General features: G+C 33.7%; 1 protein-coding gene across 1 annotated transcript in view; it reads left to right on the top strand.

Moving 5' to 3' along the window:
• The window catches only part of LOC119260304 (transmembrane protease serine 11C-like), a 54,238-nt gene extending 44,023 nt beyond the window's left edge, over positions 1-10,215 (top strand). Inside the window, exons 6-10 of the mRNA XM_037529290.1 lie at positions 2,292-2,330; positions 4,893-5,064; positions 6,191-6,450; positions 7,466-7,608; positions 10,054-10,215. Coding sequence (XP_037385187.1) covers positions 2,292-2,330; positions 4,893-5,064; positions 6,191-6,450; positions 7,466-7,608; positions 10,054-10,215 — 776 coding nt within the window. The remainder of the gene's footprint in view (positions 1-2,291; positions 2,331-4,892; positions 5,065-6,190; positions 6,451-7,465; positions 7,609-10,053) is intronic.
• Positions 10,216-15,158: the final 4,943 nt, after the last annotated feature.

Genomic DNA, 15,158 nt, shown 5'->3' with positions numbered 1-15,158 from the left:
ATTTGGTATGCTTACATATACAGTAAATAGAATATCTTGGGTTACATTATTGACTCTTGATTCAGAAACAAATTGTCAAGAGTTGCAGCATTTGTGTGTGAGTCAAAGGACTTAAAAGAAAGGAACACAAACAGCCATAGCAATGACTCAGTCCAAAGGAGTGACAGCTTAAATCACTTCCCCATTCATTGTACCCATCTGTCTTCCACCTACCCAAGTGATAGTTATTTTTTTTAAGCTCTGGGATAATGCAACTATTAAAAGTAAATTATAGGTCAAAACATTTCTTCCCTTTAGCAAGTCACGCATCAATAAAGAAAACCTCAAACAAAGAAGTTTTGTGAACACAATGGGGTTTCTAAGTAATTTGTGTTTATGTTGTAAGAATTAACAGCTTCCTGTCAAATTAAAAGTTTATTTCCCCAAATCTTAATATGGTCTGAGATATTTTACCTACCACATGGTGATCAAAATCAAACAAAAGAGTATTACGGCAATCAAGAATTAGCCTCAGAAGGCAGCTATGAAAGGATGGAAAAGTGCCACCTTTCTGTTTAAGTAGGTGTGGCTCTTATCCACTCATAGTCCATCTGACTGTTGAGTGTCTCCTGCTTTTTGTTCAGACAAGTTGACTTTCTGGTAAAAGAGTCTTTTGTCTCTGATTTGTTGTGCAACCTAATTAATGTAAGTGTGTATGACTATAATTGACGTATAGAACTGGATACTCCCTCCTGGATTTATAGAAATCCAGGAGCATAATAAAAATGAGCCTACATTGGCATTTATAGCATTTAATTTATAGAGCAAATGGTGGTTCCTTTTTGAAGAGAAGCTCCTCTTTTTTTTTTTTTTTTTAAATATTAAATTTTATTTTTATATTCCCCCATACAATTGCAAACGCCCCATTCTGACCCCAATCCTTCCCCTTCCGCCCCCCACCCCCCAAAAAGTGTCTCTGGTTCATAGTTTTTTGTTGATTTTGATTTTCACTTTCTTATATTCATTTTCCTGGTCCCTTATTTAAGTTTTCTAGATTCCTGCTATGAGTGAGACCATCCGGTATTTTTCTTTTTCTTTTTGGCTTATTTCGCTGAGCATGATCCCTTCCAGTGCCATCCATGTTGCTGCAAATTGCATGTGTTTATCTTTTTTGAATGCTGAGTAATATTAAGAGAAGCTCCTCTTAAGTGTACTTGGTAATCCTATAGGGATGTGAGGCCCATAGCAAAATTGTCTGGAGTAAATCACTTCCCGTAATATTTCCCAGATGTCCATGACTGAGTAGACAATTTTGAAATCTGCCTTATTACTAAAGTAAATTGTTTTAATCCAAATGAATGGGAAATAGGATGGCATGCTAGTTGAATGTTTTAAATAACTGAAACTTAGTGATGCAAATAGTATTCATTTTCAGAGGATTAAGATATAGCAAAAAGTACTCAATACCAAAAAGTGCATAAATATAACATTGTGTGTACTGTATCTCATAGTTATTAACATTATTTGTTATGATTTATATGGTATATGTATTTGAGTGTCTTGGCCTCCTTCCCCCAAAAAACAATGCATCAGACAGGGCATTGAATGTCATTGTAACTGATATGAGAAAGAGTGAAGGGTTGAAAGAGAAAAATGGAGGGGAATTGACCATCATTATGGGCAAAACTAGTTCCAACCCCTTGAGCTTTATGAATTATATTTCAAAACTGTTCATGACTAAAGAGGGAAGCTTTACTTATCATCTTCCCCTTTACATTGGCTCCAACAACATTAACTCTCACATTTTGTCTTGTCCATCTGGGAATGTCCATTGTGTGCCTTCCAGCAGAATGTGAGACATCTAAGGTGCTAAATTGAGAAAAGCATCTGTCAAGTTACTCCTCAGCCAAGTAGATCCAAATCTGCATGATATTGGTCACCATACTAGGCTGGAATAAGAGATAGGTCAAGAGTATTTAAAGTGGGACCCAAAAGGTGCCAAATACATTCAGTTATCTGGTCATTTGGATTCAAGATATGGTAGAAGATCACTATCTTCCATACAGTTCAGTACATTCCAAGACCCAAACCTCATTTTTAAATAACTTAAATGAAAACTTGAGTCTTTTTAGAAACAAAAAAAGAAATACTAGGATTTTATTACTCTACAATCATCTATAGACATAGATATTATAGTCAAGATTGAATAAGATGATTATGCCCATAGAAAGTGAACCCCAAAATAATTAAATTAAGATTAAAATATGTTATAAGTGTATATATTTTCATTTTCTTTTTTCTTTGACTTTTAGATATTGCAATGCCAACAGCAGAAAATCTTCTCCATATTTGTAAGTTCATCAATAAAGATTTATTTTCTAGTGGAACTTAATTCCTAGGATGACAAAAAAGAACTCCCCTTGAGATTCAAAGCATAGTCCATAAAGGTGTTATGAGATGTCTGCTTTTAGAATCTGATGTGAAGATGACGGTAGTTGGTCTTAAATTGACTGATATAGACTTTATATGAAGAACACATTATCACATGCCATAATGGAGGATTGGATCTATGGAAAAGCAGTGGTAATTGAGAACTTAGACTCTAAAACAACTGCACATTGGTTTTGAGCCCCAGATGTGCCGCTTACAAAATGGGTAAATTTACATAGGCTATTTAACTTTTCAAATTTTCAGTTCTAGGTAGCCGTGAAGATAAAAGAAGGTCACAGCAGTAAAGTACTTTCTAGAGAATATGGCTCGTATAAAGCACTCAATGATATTAGCTTTTTGCATTTTCTATTCTGCCTATGAAAAGTGCAGGCTTGGAACTCACTGTGAAAATATGTTTCTACAAGCAAAGATTCTTATACTGACTCTGTCTTTTTGCATGTAGCCTGCCTTATTGGCCAAGGCATTCTGCTTCCATCCTCCCCTGCTTCCACTAGCCCCCTGAGAAATATGATCCCATGGCTGCAACAGGCTATCAGGATAACCATAACTCATATCTGGAACTGAGACAGAATCACCTTCCAGAGCCAGGTGACACTGGCACTGGCACTGACCCTGACTATTATTATTGTCCTACAGTCACAACATATTTACTTATTTCTGAGCAACCTAGGCAAAACTTAAACACAAAGCTGTAGTAATTTTTTTCTATATATTATATTTCAATCATGCAATCCTCAAGCAACTTAATAGAACCTCTTAAAGTCAAGTATTCCAATGAAAAGGTTAGTACTGACACGACCAAAATCCACAATAAGGAATTGATTGGGTTGATAGAAGACATGTAGCAAAGGCAAGATTAAAAGCAGGGGTAAGACAGAGATCGAACAATTTGGCTATCTCCCAGATGGAACAACTATCCAAATCAGTACTCTGAGTTTGATTTGGCCATTCTGAGATTTTGATTGTACTTTAAATAAAAGAGAAGAAGGGAGAGGTAGATAAGAAAAACCCAAAGAGAGCTGAAGAAAATAGAGTTTTGGTATGTGATATAAGATGTGTTAAAGTACATGAATAGGTGGTGGAATAGAAATTAGAGAGTTAAGGAGACAGTAAGTCCATGGTAGATTCTTTGATGTTTCTGAAAGTATCATTCAGCAAGCCTTCATTACATTCCTTAAATCCTTGAAATTTACCTATCACCTATTTTGATATAAAAGCTACAAGGTACCAGGTATATTACAGCAAAAATAATAACAAAATAATACTGCAGAGATGGCAATTGACACCTCAACAAATTACGAGTAAATGAGAACTCAGAATATGTTATGCATGAATATAAAATATTTTAAAATTCTGAGTAAGAGCAGAAACAGGGAAGTATTGTCACCTGGGGAATTTCTTTGTTTTTATATTCCTCTGAAGGAAGTTGAATAAAAGCCAACTTCATTTAGGAGTTGTCCAAACAGAAGGAAGTATAGGGAGGAACCATTATTATACCTTTGGTTTCTGGGTTATTTATTTTATCCTTTGTAGCATCCATGATAAAGGTGTGGGAAGAAAGAGGAAAAGGAAAGGGAGTAACCAGTGAGTCAATGTGAGTGTTTACTCATTCAAAAATAACAAAGACAAAGGGTCTGCTTCAGTGAAGTGAATTTTACAAAGTGAAAAGCCTTAACAAATTTCTGCAAACATTCCTTGAGCTTCTTCCCTATGACAGGATCTTTGTGGTAGGTTCTAGAGAGACATTAAACAAAGGATATGCATCTAAAGATATTTATCAATGAGAGGCCATCTATAGTGACAGATACCATAAATTGTTAGGGACTAATTAAATACTTTAGTTGGAGTAAGAATTGCTAGTCAGAGGTATCAGAGAGTGACTCAGACAGAAAGAATACTAGCGAAGGTATATTATTACTGCACATTTGCTACAAGGACAATTGTGGATCTAAGTAGACAAAAGAAAACACTATGTCTTATTGAGAGAATAAATATTCAGAGAACTGTTTATTATTTACTATCTTTATATGTTATTTCTTCAATTCAAGTATTGTATATTGTGACTTGAGTAAGAACACATTTTTGTCCACTCATTGAGATCTCACTCACATTCATTCACATGTTCTATGAATATTTCATTATAATCATTGCTTGAAACAACTACTAATAAAAGTTAAAAAGCATACATTTCTCTATGCAACTAAGTAACTTGTTATAAAATAAGTAACTTCCAAATTCAAAAATTTAATTCTACACTCATCATATGAGTGATGAGAATAAGAGAGAAGGACATAAATTTTGAATGAATTCTCAAAAAATCTGTCACAACCAAGTCAATCCTAATTTCTCTAAGACTTCCCTTATCAGTAATTAATAGTGACGTGTATTATATATTTACCATAGCAATACATGTTTAAACAACAGCAATATCATTATATGCTAATGAACTCTATTTTGAGCAGGTTGTGGACAAAGAGAAATAACTCCTTCTGGAAACAAAATAGCAGGCGGCGTGAATGCTGAGGAAGGGGAATGGCCCTGGCAAGTCAGCCTTCAACAGAACAATGTCCACCGATGTGGAGCCACTCTGATTAGTAATAGCTGGCTTGTCACTGCTGCTCATTGCTTCGTAAAGTAAGCTCTGGCTCAAAAACCTCACAGCCATTCAAGTACCTAAAAAGTATATACACATATCTTTCAAGAATTTGACCACACAACTATGCATCCAACCACTCGATATTGTGAAGGTGTAGCCTCCAAATTGTCAATGAGTTGCGAAATAGCAAATATATTCAGATTAGAGCAGGGTTTGTCAACATTAGCACTATTGATATTTTGAGCCAAATAATTCTTTGCTGTGGGAATTAGCCTGTGAATTATAAGATATTTAATGGCATTCTTGACCTCTACCTATCAAATGCTGAGTAGCATCACCCCAGCTTAACAACCAAAAATGTCTCTAGGACAGCAAAATAGCCCTCAGTTGAGAATCACTAAACTAGGGTCATTTACTTCAAATTTATAAAGAAATTATAAATCCCAAACTGAACTTGGGTCATCTATTTCTTCCTCATCATTATTCCATTTGGTTTTAGTTATTCAGTAATGAGAATTTTAATTCATCCTGCGTCCTTTCATACATAGTATAGTCCGATTGGTAATAATTATTTCTTTAAATCATTTATCGTCACACCAAAAGTTTGCTTTTTTAACCAGTTTTTTTAACTCCTTATCATTTTTCTAGTGATACTATATAGATTTTACCTATAACCACAAAGCCTGATCAAACTTGAGGGTTTGAATGTGTTCTAGCAGCATTATTTTTTCAGTGCTTGGTGTACATGTAATTGATTAACAGATAATAGTAAAAGTCACACATATCTTCCTATTTACAGTCTCTAAAGGTTTTAAGGAAGATTTAGTTTGTTCCCAATTTCCACAAGTTCTGTCCCATATCCTTGCCACTTTTTTTTTTAAACTATATTGTCATAATTATGTGTATAAGTCCCCTTGGGTTTTTTCTAGCCAAAATAAAGAATAAAATATAGTTTCTATGAGTTATCTTTTAAAACATAGTATATTGAGTTACAAAGTCTATTTATGTTATTTTATCATTACTGTTTTCTTTCACATGTAGCCTTATTTTTGTATGATTATAAGGATTATGGGAATTCAAAACATATCCAATTGTTTTTAAAAGAATGAGATTGGTTTCTACAACTCTCGTATATAGAACTTTTAATAAATTTCTTTTCTTTAGCGCCAATAACACTAAGGAATGGAAAGCTAGTTTCGCTCTTCTTTTAAGTGACCCACAAGTACAGAGAGGTATCAAGGATATTATAGTTCATGAAGACTACCGCTACCCCGCACATGATAATGACATTGCTGTTGTGCGTCTGTCTTCACCGGTATTATATTCAAGCAAAATCCGAAGAGTGTGTCTTCCTGGGGACTCTCATAAATTCCCACCCAATTCAGATGCAGTGGTCACTGGATGGGGAACATTAAAAAATGATGGTGAGTTTCTAATTTTCCATTTAATGGTTTGAGTATCAGAAGTTAAGCATGAATAAACAGAGCAATAGTGAAACCTGAGAAATATTTTCTATGGATCTTTTTTAGAGGATCCTTGCACAATCCACATACAATGGATTGAAAATTATCTACTACAACTTTTATGCAAGCAGTTTCATAAAGATGTATGCCATAATTTCCATTAACAATGTCAACTTCTACAGAAATGTATTATTTGAATAAGAAATTTAATTTCCTCCATTTCATTCATTTAATTGACAATTATTTTGACCACCACCTGTTGTTGGTGGTTTGGTTTATGAATGAAATAGTAGATATTCCTGCCCTAATGAATCTTACATTCTTAGCAAATAAAAACAGATAATAATCATGAAAAATAATAAATAAATTGATTACACAACAAGTTTTATGCAAGTAAGTACCATAGAAATTACAAAGGATTGAGCATTTTTGTGAGGGTAAAATGAATAGTCCCTGTAATAAGGCAGTACGTATACAAGAACTATTAAAACATGTGCATCTACATGACCCTAATAATGTAAAAATTTGGTGGATATTTGTGTTCATAAATGCATTTGAAAACAAAAAAAATCTTGAAAGTAACCCTAAGATTCAGAATTACAGTAACAATCATTAGAAAATCCAGAAATGATCATAAAATGTATACTTATAGGATATGAATTTTTATTTTGCTTTCTAGGGTATATATGTAATAAATAGAATACTCCATAATAATGCAAAGTAAAAAAATCACAAATGGATGTGCATACTGATTATTTCTAGATGTAGTCATTTTTAGCAATGAGTTCGTTCATAAATTACTTCTTTGTGACTTGAAAGTAACAAAGGAAAGAAGTTACTAAAGGAAACAAAAGGAAATTTAATTCAAACATAAGTTACTTTGATTTGGAAATTATACATAGGTTTAGAGACTAATAGCCTAGCCATAGAAATTAATACTGACTTTAGCAAAAATTATATCATTTTCTTCCTTTAGGAAAAAGTCCTAATATACTTCAAAAAGGACTAGTGAAGATTATAGATAATAAGATCTGCAATGGTGAGCAGGCATATGGTGGTGTGATCACACCTGGAATGTTGTGTGCTGGGTTCTTGAAAGGAGGGGTGGATGCCTGCCAGGTAAATCTGCTTATTCTCTTTTCAAGATATTCTTTCTTGTAGTTTTTAATTTCCAATTAACCAGTTAAATTATCAAAATATAGAGAATTTTTAAAGACTGAAGTATATTTTATAGCCAAAGTAAGTAAATTGTGTTAATAACTGATAGTTCTCATTAAAGAACTAAAGTGCTAAACCACTGTGAATGGGAATGTAGAAGAGATTCAATTTGGAATAAGCAATACAGACATGAAATGGACTATTGCCAACTTTAGTTAGGTTGACCCTTTCACTGAGAAACATTCAGTTGGGTCCCAAACCAAATTTAATGATCATAAACTTTCTTAATTTAACTCCAACACCTTAAATATTTTATTTATTTAACAATACTTTTATGGCATCTCCATATGTCATTAACTGTTTGAAAATCTTTGCAAATATTAATTTCTTAAAGTTATGACAATCTTAAGATATATGTTTGTGCTATTCTAAACCTTATTTCTCACATGAAAAGACTGAGACAAAAAGATCAAGCAGTTTGTCTAAACTCACACAGGTGTTTAATGGCGGAACTGAAGTTTAAACCCAAGAAATTGGGCCCCAGCACCCATTCTCTGAATTCTATACTAAGATGCCTTTCTTTATGCTCAGTATGCTTCAGATACCTCCTATACTGTTTATAAACAAATGTCCCAAAGCTAGCAAAAGTACTATTGTCTTTACCTATAAGGCAGAATCAGTGATAAATCCAGCAGGACTCTAATTTTATTCATTCATTGTCTTATGTAGTGATTATTTATTAACTACTAACTGTATCAGACCCTGTGCTAGGTCAGGGAAGTTAAAAGTGAATAGAACATTATTCCTATATTCTAGGAGACATGCAAATAACTATTGTAATGCATAATTATTATCTCTAAGTAATGATTCCCATTAATAATTTTTCCCATAAACTTTTTCTTCAATGTCTTGACAAACTTAAATCCGTTTGTCTGTTTTCTCTCAGCCCCATAACTCCAGCACCATAACTCTCTTCTAATCTCATGCATCCTAGAATCCATGTTTTATTATTTTAGCCACTCTACTGACAGCACCTTCAATGATATCACCACTTGTACCTCCCCACCCTCCAACCACAGAACACTCTGTCTACTTTATTTTCCTTTATATGCTAACTCCTGAGCACAGCCATAGGCACATGACATTTCCTCCTGCTAAGTAGGAAAAAATGAAAGTTACTATAAAAGAATGGCTTTCAATTTTTTCCTACCTGATATATTTGTATTTGTACTTGTCTTCACCTTAGAAGTAAAAATGATTAATTTTATGTGATGTATATTTTATAAAATTAAAAAATAAATAAATAATATTTCTTAATTGCAAAATCAGATAAGATTGGATTGGCTGTTCTTAAAAATGAGAAGGATGGCTAGGGATATATAACTATTACAGAGAGGCATTGGTTTGAGAATATAAAATTGGAATGGAGTCATCTTTCACTATGTATGAGTTGACCCAGATTATGGTAGGGAGGAAACAAGGAACTGAGAATTTCGTTGCAAGAGTAGTGGTATGGATAAATAATGAAATATAGTTACATAGAGAAAGATGGGTGGCAGGAAATAACCTAATACACTAAGAGAAAAGGAAGAAGCCAAGAATTACATTCTTAATGAAGTTGAAGAGCAGATGGAGAGCAAAAGGTCATGGAATGAGGAAAATAAAGGGATAGATACATGCAGTCATAATGCTGAATAATGGTGTTTCAGAGGTGGAGAAATTGCAAGTGATGACAAGAAGTGGCATGAAAATGTTAAAAAATACGTAGATATCAGAATCAAGGAAACCTACAGACTGTGGACTGAGATATTAAATATATCACCCAGTAAATCTTGAAGTTAAACAGGATCATGGGAAGGATTAAACCAAAGGAAAATTCAGATGCCAAAGTGTTCCATCATTCTGTAAAAATGGCTTAAACATCAGTAGATGACACCATAAAGAGTGTATGGGATAGTTTAGCCAACTTATACAATTCTGAAAATTAAAGGGATGTTGACACAGGAATGGAAAGATAGCATGTAGTGATGGTAGTGGGTAAATATAAATCATCCCTTTTTTCCAGGATCATCCTGAATATAGGGGGTTTGTGGGAGATTCTCAAAAATTCCTCAACATACTTATCATCACATGAATAACTGTTCCTTCAGCATCTCATTTGGTTAATAATTGAAATTTTTCATACACGTTTTCTATTATTGCATTGTTATACCCAAAGCATATACTGATATTCTTTTATTTAAATAAATGATTATAGAACACAAAAATATTCAAGGCTAGAATCACTTTAATGTTGAAATACCTTTGCCCTTTTCTTTGTGTCTCCTTGTATTTACTACACAAGAGAAAAATAAGCAGTATTCACCTTTAAATTATATTAATTGTATGTGTTCTTTTTTTCTCTAGGGTGACTCTGGTGGACCTCTGGTTAGTGCAGATCATAAAGGCATTTGGTTCCTTGCTGGTATTGTAAGCTGGGGAGATGAATGTGCTCTTCCAAACAAGCCTGGTGTCTACACTCGAGTGGCATACTATCAAAAATGGATCGAGTCCAAAACTGGTGTCTAGAGCAGAAGTTTTTTGTAGATTAAAGCTTGAAGATTCTTTCCTTGTTAAATATGTTTATATTTCCAAAATCACATTTAGTTTAATATCATCTCTCTTCATGCACATTTAATGTTGCAAATTTAAGCATACTGTTTAGAACTAAGATAAATCTAAGTATTAGAATTTGATAAGGGTTTGGTGACAGTAAATGAATAAGGGCATACAATTTTCCCTTTTACTCCTTTCCAGATTAAAGGTAATAATATGAATAAATATGGATTATCATTTACTAAGGAGGTCTTCTGGTTGGAAATAATAGAATAGGTGGTAGCAATGAACTCACTTTCGAATATAAATAATACCCTGCGGAACCACATGGATTCCACAAGATCAGCATGTGTTTTAGGTTAGTTACACTGACTATAAAAATTTCTGAGGAATATCTGTCTACCTGTTTTCTTTCTAGTCTTTGTGCCTATGCTAATCCCTTGTCTATTTACAGCTGACACACCTTGAAAGACATACTATAGCATGATAATCCCATGGGATGCATTGAATAGATCCTGATGGTGTTTGAAATGTCCCTGTTTCTCTTTGTCTGAAAGTGAGTCCAGAAGATGTATCTCACATGTACACACATAATAGCAAAATTATTCTCAGACCCATATGGGCAAATTTTCACTATAGAGGATTGAAGGTACTATGCAAATAGTGTTATTACGTATTTCTAATCTCTTAAAATTTCTCAACAATACTAGAAATAATATGAAAATTTTGTTTTCACTTTACTTTTTTTTTCCACTCATGCAGATCATCCTAGCTGAGAGCAGAGGTGTGTATAAATGCCCTGTTAATCTTCATGTTAATTTGCCAGAAAAGCAGATCAGTTGGCTTTTATCCAGAATATTACCTCAACAGAGTACTTTCCAGATAGCAGTCTATACTTAGCTCTATAACAAATTACCTATCTCTTTTCATCAGTGACAGCTACTACTAATATCCTTCACTGTGATGTAAATTTTGTTCATGGACCCAAAAAGTAATTTCATTAATAAGAATAGCTAATGTATATACCCCTCAAAAAATTGCATTAATAAGTAGCTAACATTTATAGACCCCTTCCCATATGCTAGGCACACTACACATACAGATTTCCTCCACCTTCCAAAAGTAAATTCCTCTGAAATCTTTATTCAGCCAAAATGACATAAGATGAAGAAACAATTACATGGAAATTTACATGGAAATACAAATAATTTACGTGGGATAATTTTTGAGAATTCCTGAACCCCCAAAATAACCTACCATATTATACCTAAAAACTTAAAACAGCCATAATAACACTAGCATACAGTAAAAGCAATAGTGATATAATATGATACATACATAGCCTAGTATATATAAACTATCAGTAGTTCCTGGGAAAGGAAGTTAGCAATGCTGCTCTCGCTGCTCAAGTGCATGCTACTCTTTAGCAGTTGCTGAAAAACAGATGCTTCTCTTTTTGCTTTTTATCATAAAAGCAAAAATCCTCTTCAGATTTCTTTTGGTTGGCAAAATCAGGTACTCATTGAAGGTCTTTCATAAGAGCAATATGTCATAAGGTGAACTTTTAAAAAGCAGGGATGCCTGTAATGTTACACTAATTCTCAATAATCTATAAGAATGGTGCCCTTGCAATCTTAATTTTACAGATAAAGAAACTTAGGAGGGGAAAGACAATATAAGAAGGTTTATAATTGACTGAACTGGTAACAGTAATGGACCAGAGCATACAATTTTCCCTTTTACTCCTTTCCAGACCGAAGGTATTACTATGAATATATATGGATTATAGTTTACTAAGGAGGACTCCATTGCTGGTTGGGAAATCATAGAATGCTTTTAACACGTAAGCTCTGTTATATGGTATGGTTATAACAAAAGATCTATTAAGCACAGTATTCTAAAACGTAATATTTGTCATAAACTTATAGATGAGTTAATATCATCACTTGATTATTTAAGATTAATATTTCAACTTTTTTATTTTCTGAAATTCAGTGTAAACCAAAAAACTATATGCATACTGCTTATAATTCTTTGGTTGCAAATGACCAAAACTCAACACCACCGTAAGTGAAAAGAGGAAATTTACTGACTTATCTAACTAAAATTCTAGGGAATCTAAATATGGCAAAGCTGAGGCTAGACTACATCCAAATTTAATCTCTAGCCACATCTTAACTCCCCTCTCCTCTGTCTTCACTCTTCACCAGCTGCTACTCCCTCAGGTATAAAGATCAGCTTACTGGTTGCAGGCCTAGATTTTCCTAATACTAAACTATTAGTCCTTTTATCCACTCACAACCCACTTATTTCAACAGAAAAAAAAAAAGAAAAGAAAAGCTTGGAGGCACCTATGATTGACCCTGTTTGGAAAAGGATACCTCTTCTGGTCCTGACTGAGAACTCCTCAAGTCAGGAAGAGGCAGTTCCAGAAAAACAACAACAACAACAACAAAACAGATGTAGCTAGTAGACAAAAAAAAAAAAATAATAATAATACTTATCTATCACCTAATGCAAAAATGTTCTATCACTTGAATCATTACAGTGATATTCAAAATCATATTACTTTACAACAGAGATTCTGTATTTTCATGTCTATTGTCTTTTTTTTTTTTTGTGTGGGACCCTCCGGGCCGGTGCTGCAGAGGCTGCAGGCAGCCCCACAGCCCAGCACTCAACAGCTGCACCACCAGGGGAGGCCCTCATGTCTATTGTCTTAATCAGATGTCCAAAAAGCAATATCCTGACCTGCATATTCTGGTATCTTAGAGAAAGGGTAAGATGGAATAATGATTTAATCCACCAGTATACCTCTTTACTTCATTCCTTTGTGTGTAGAAAATGTATAAAATTCCTATAGGAAAAAGTAAAAATCGCCTAAATTTTATTTTTGAAAATAGTTTGACATGAAGACAGGTTTTTTAAGTAAGTACATCTAAGAAGTATTCCTCTTCTAAATAGTGTTGGTTTAAGGAAACCTTTCTACCCAGAGATATACTATATAATGATCAACTTCTTAGTCTCCTGACAAAAGAGACAAAATAATAGGTAATGTCAATTCTGACAGAGGCTTCCTATCTGGGTACCGTGTCCTAAAAACTCAGTCTATTTAAATTCAGGCATTTCTGCCATACATAATATTGGCAAGAATTCCTGAGAACTCTGAAATAGCAATGAAAACTCAATTCACTGAATATACATGATTACCGTATTTATTAAGTAGGTGAGTTACATATTTTACAGATAACACTGTAAGTACTATATGTTGAAGTATACTTTTTCTGTCAATCCCTCCTTACTAGTAAGAGAGTAATATTTTAATGAACTTAAGGTTCATTTCTCAATTGTTTTCTTCTTTTGTTTTTTTTTTAACCCCATGCCTTTGTGACTCCTGCCACCTGAATTATCTAGCATCTTTTTCAGCGTCTTTGTGATTGTTTGAATTTAGCTGTGGCTTATAGACTCACTTGTCAGGTAATTCAGTACCTAGTACAACCAGTTTTATTAGAATTAGCAATCCCTCCTACAGATTAATATTTTCACTTAATCTCTGATTTCTCTCATTTTTTTACTCAGACTGCTGCTCTTCAGGGTTCTTTGTTGACCACACCACATTTGTTTATACAGCTGGAAAATGCATTTGACATTGACTCACCTTGGCATAAATTGTTTACTCCCCTCAGAAGATCTCATAGTTTAAGTGCAAAAGACTAGCTTTCTCAATAACTTTCCCTGAGACTTTTTGCAAATAAACCATACAAAATGAAAACAAAGACCTTTCTAGAAAATTTATTTTGGTTTTTTTTTGAGGATCCTTTTGTTAAAAGAGACAAAAAAAAAAAAAAAAAGAGCATACTACATACATTTGCAAGTGCCAGAAAATAGGATAACCCTGTCACATTCTTTTAACCCTTCATTTAGCAAGGATTTTAATGTAGACTCCAATTAATTCTTGTTTTAAGAGGAAATTGACTTTCTAGACCTTGCATAGAATAAAGAGACAGACCTCCATTATCTACGAGCAACTGAACATGGCCTTTCATTCGCTAAGAACTTTGACAGCTGACTATTTCTTTTCATCCACTCCTACCAGAAAGTACAGCAAAGTAGTTAAGCACAGGCACATTAGAGGCAGCAGCAATCCTAACTTGTACGTGGATCAGGTATGTAAACTGCTCTTTACCTTTCACTTCCCTCAACCAAAAAAGTGAAAATAACAATAGTACCAACTTCCAGTGTTGTTGTATTAATCTGCATATGTATAACATGCTTAGGTAAGTGCCTGACATGTATTAAGTACACAATAAATATTAAATATTGTTAATAGTATCATTGTTGACAGATTGAAAATCCAAGTGGTTGTCCCATCCAACAGCCTCACTTGAAGTTTCTTTGAGCTTCTGAAATGTATCTAACTTCATTCACCCTCTAACTCATCTACACACTTTCAAGGCCACACCCTGCATTTTCTTGTTAATCAGAACAAATTCACATCTGGAATCTTAAATTAAAAGTTTTAGCTACATCCATCTATGACTCTCTTAATTCACTGTAATTTGGCTTGACTCCATTAAAATAATCATTCTCTTGAACCCCCTTTTCTGTTTGGCCTAGTCTCACTTTCATTCCCTTTCATAAGTCCACCTCCTCCATCAATCCTTAACTCCTTAGTGACTTGCTGCATAATTGGCTTTCCTCCTTGCTCTCTGCTACATTTTCTCTAATCCACTGACCTGCTCCCTTCTCTATAGTTCCATCTTTAAATCTCTAAATCCCCTCAAGACTTAAAAACCTATTTTTAATTTTTAGCATCAAAGTTAATACTTTTAACCAAGTATAATTGACATTTAACATTATATTGGTTTCAGGTGTACAATAAAATTGTTTGATATTTGTATATATTGCAAAATTAT

This window comes from Talpa occidentalis, unplaced genomic scaffold (genome assembly GCF_014898055.3).
Source record: "Talpa occidentalis isolate TD23 unplaced genomic scaffold, MPIMG_talOcc4v2.1 talOcc4.6, whole genome shotgun sequence".
Lineage (NCBI taxonomy): Eukaryota > Metazoa > Chordata > Mammalia > Eulipotyphla > Talpidae > Talpa > Talpa occidentalis.
The sequence above is the reverse complement of the archived record's forward strand: the minus strand, read 5'-3'. Positions and strand labels throughout refer to the sequence as shown.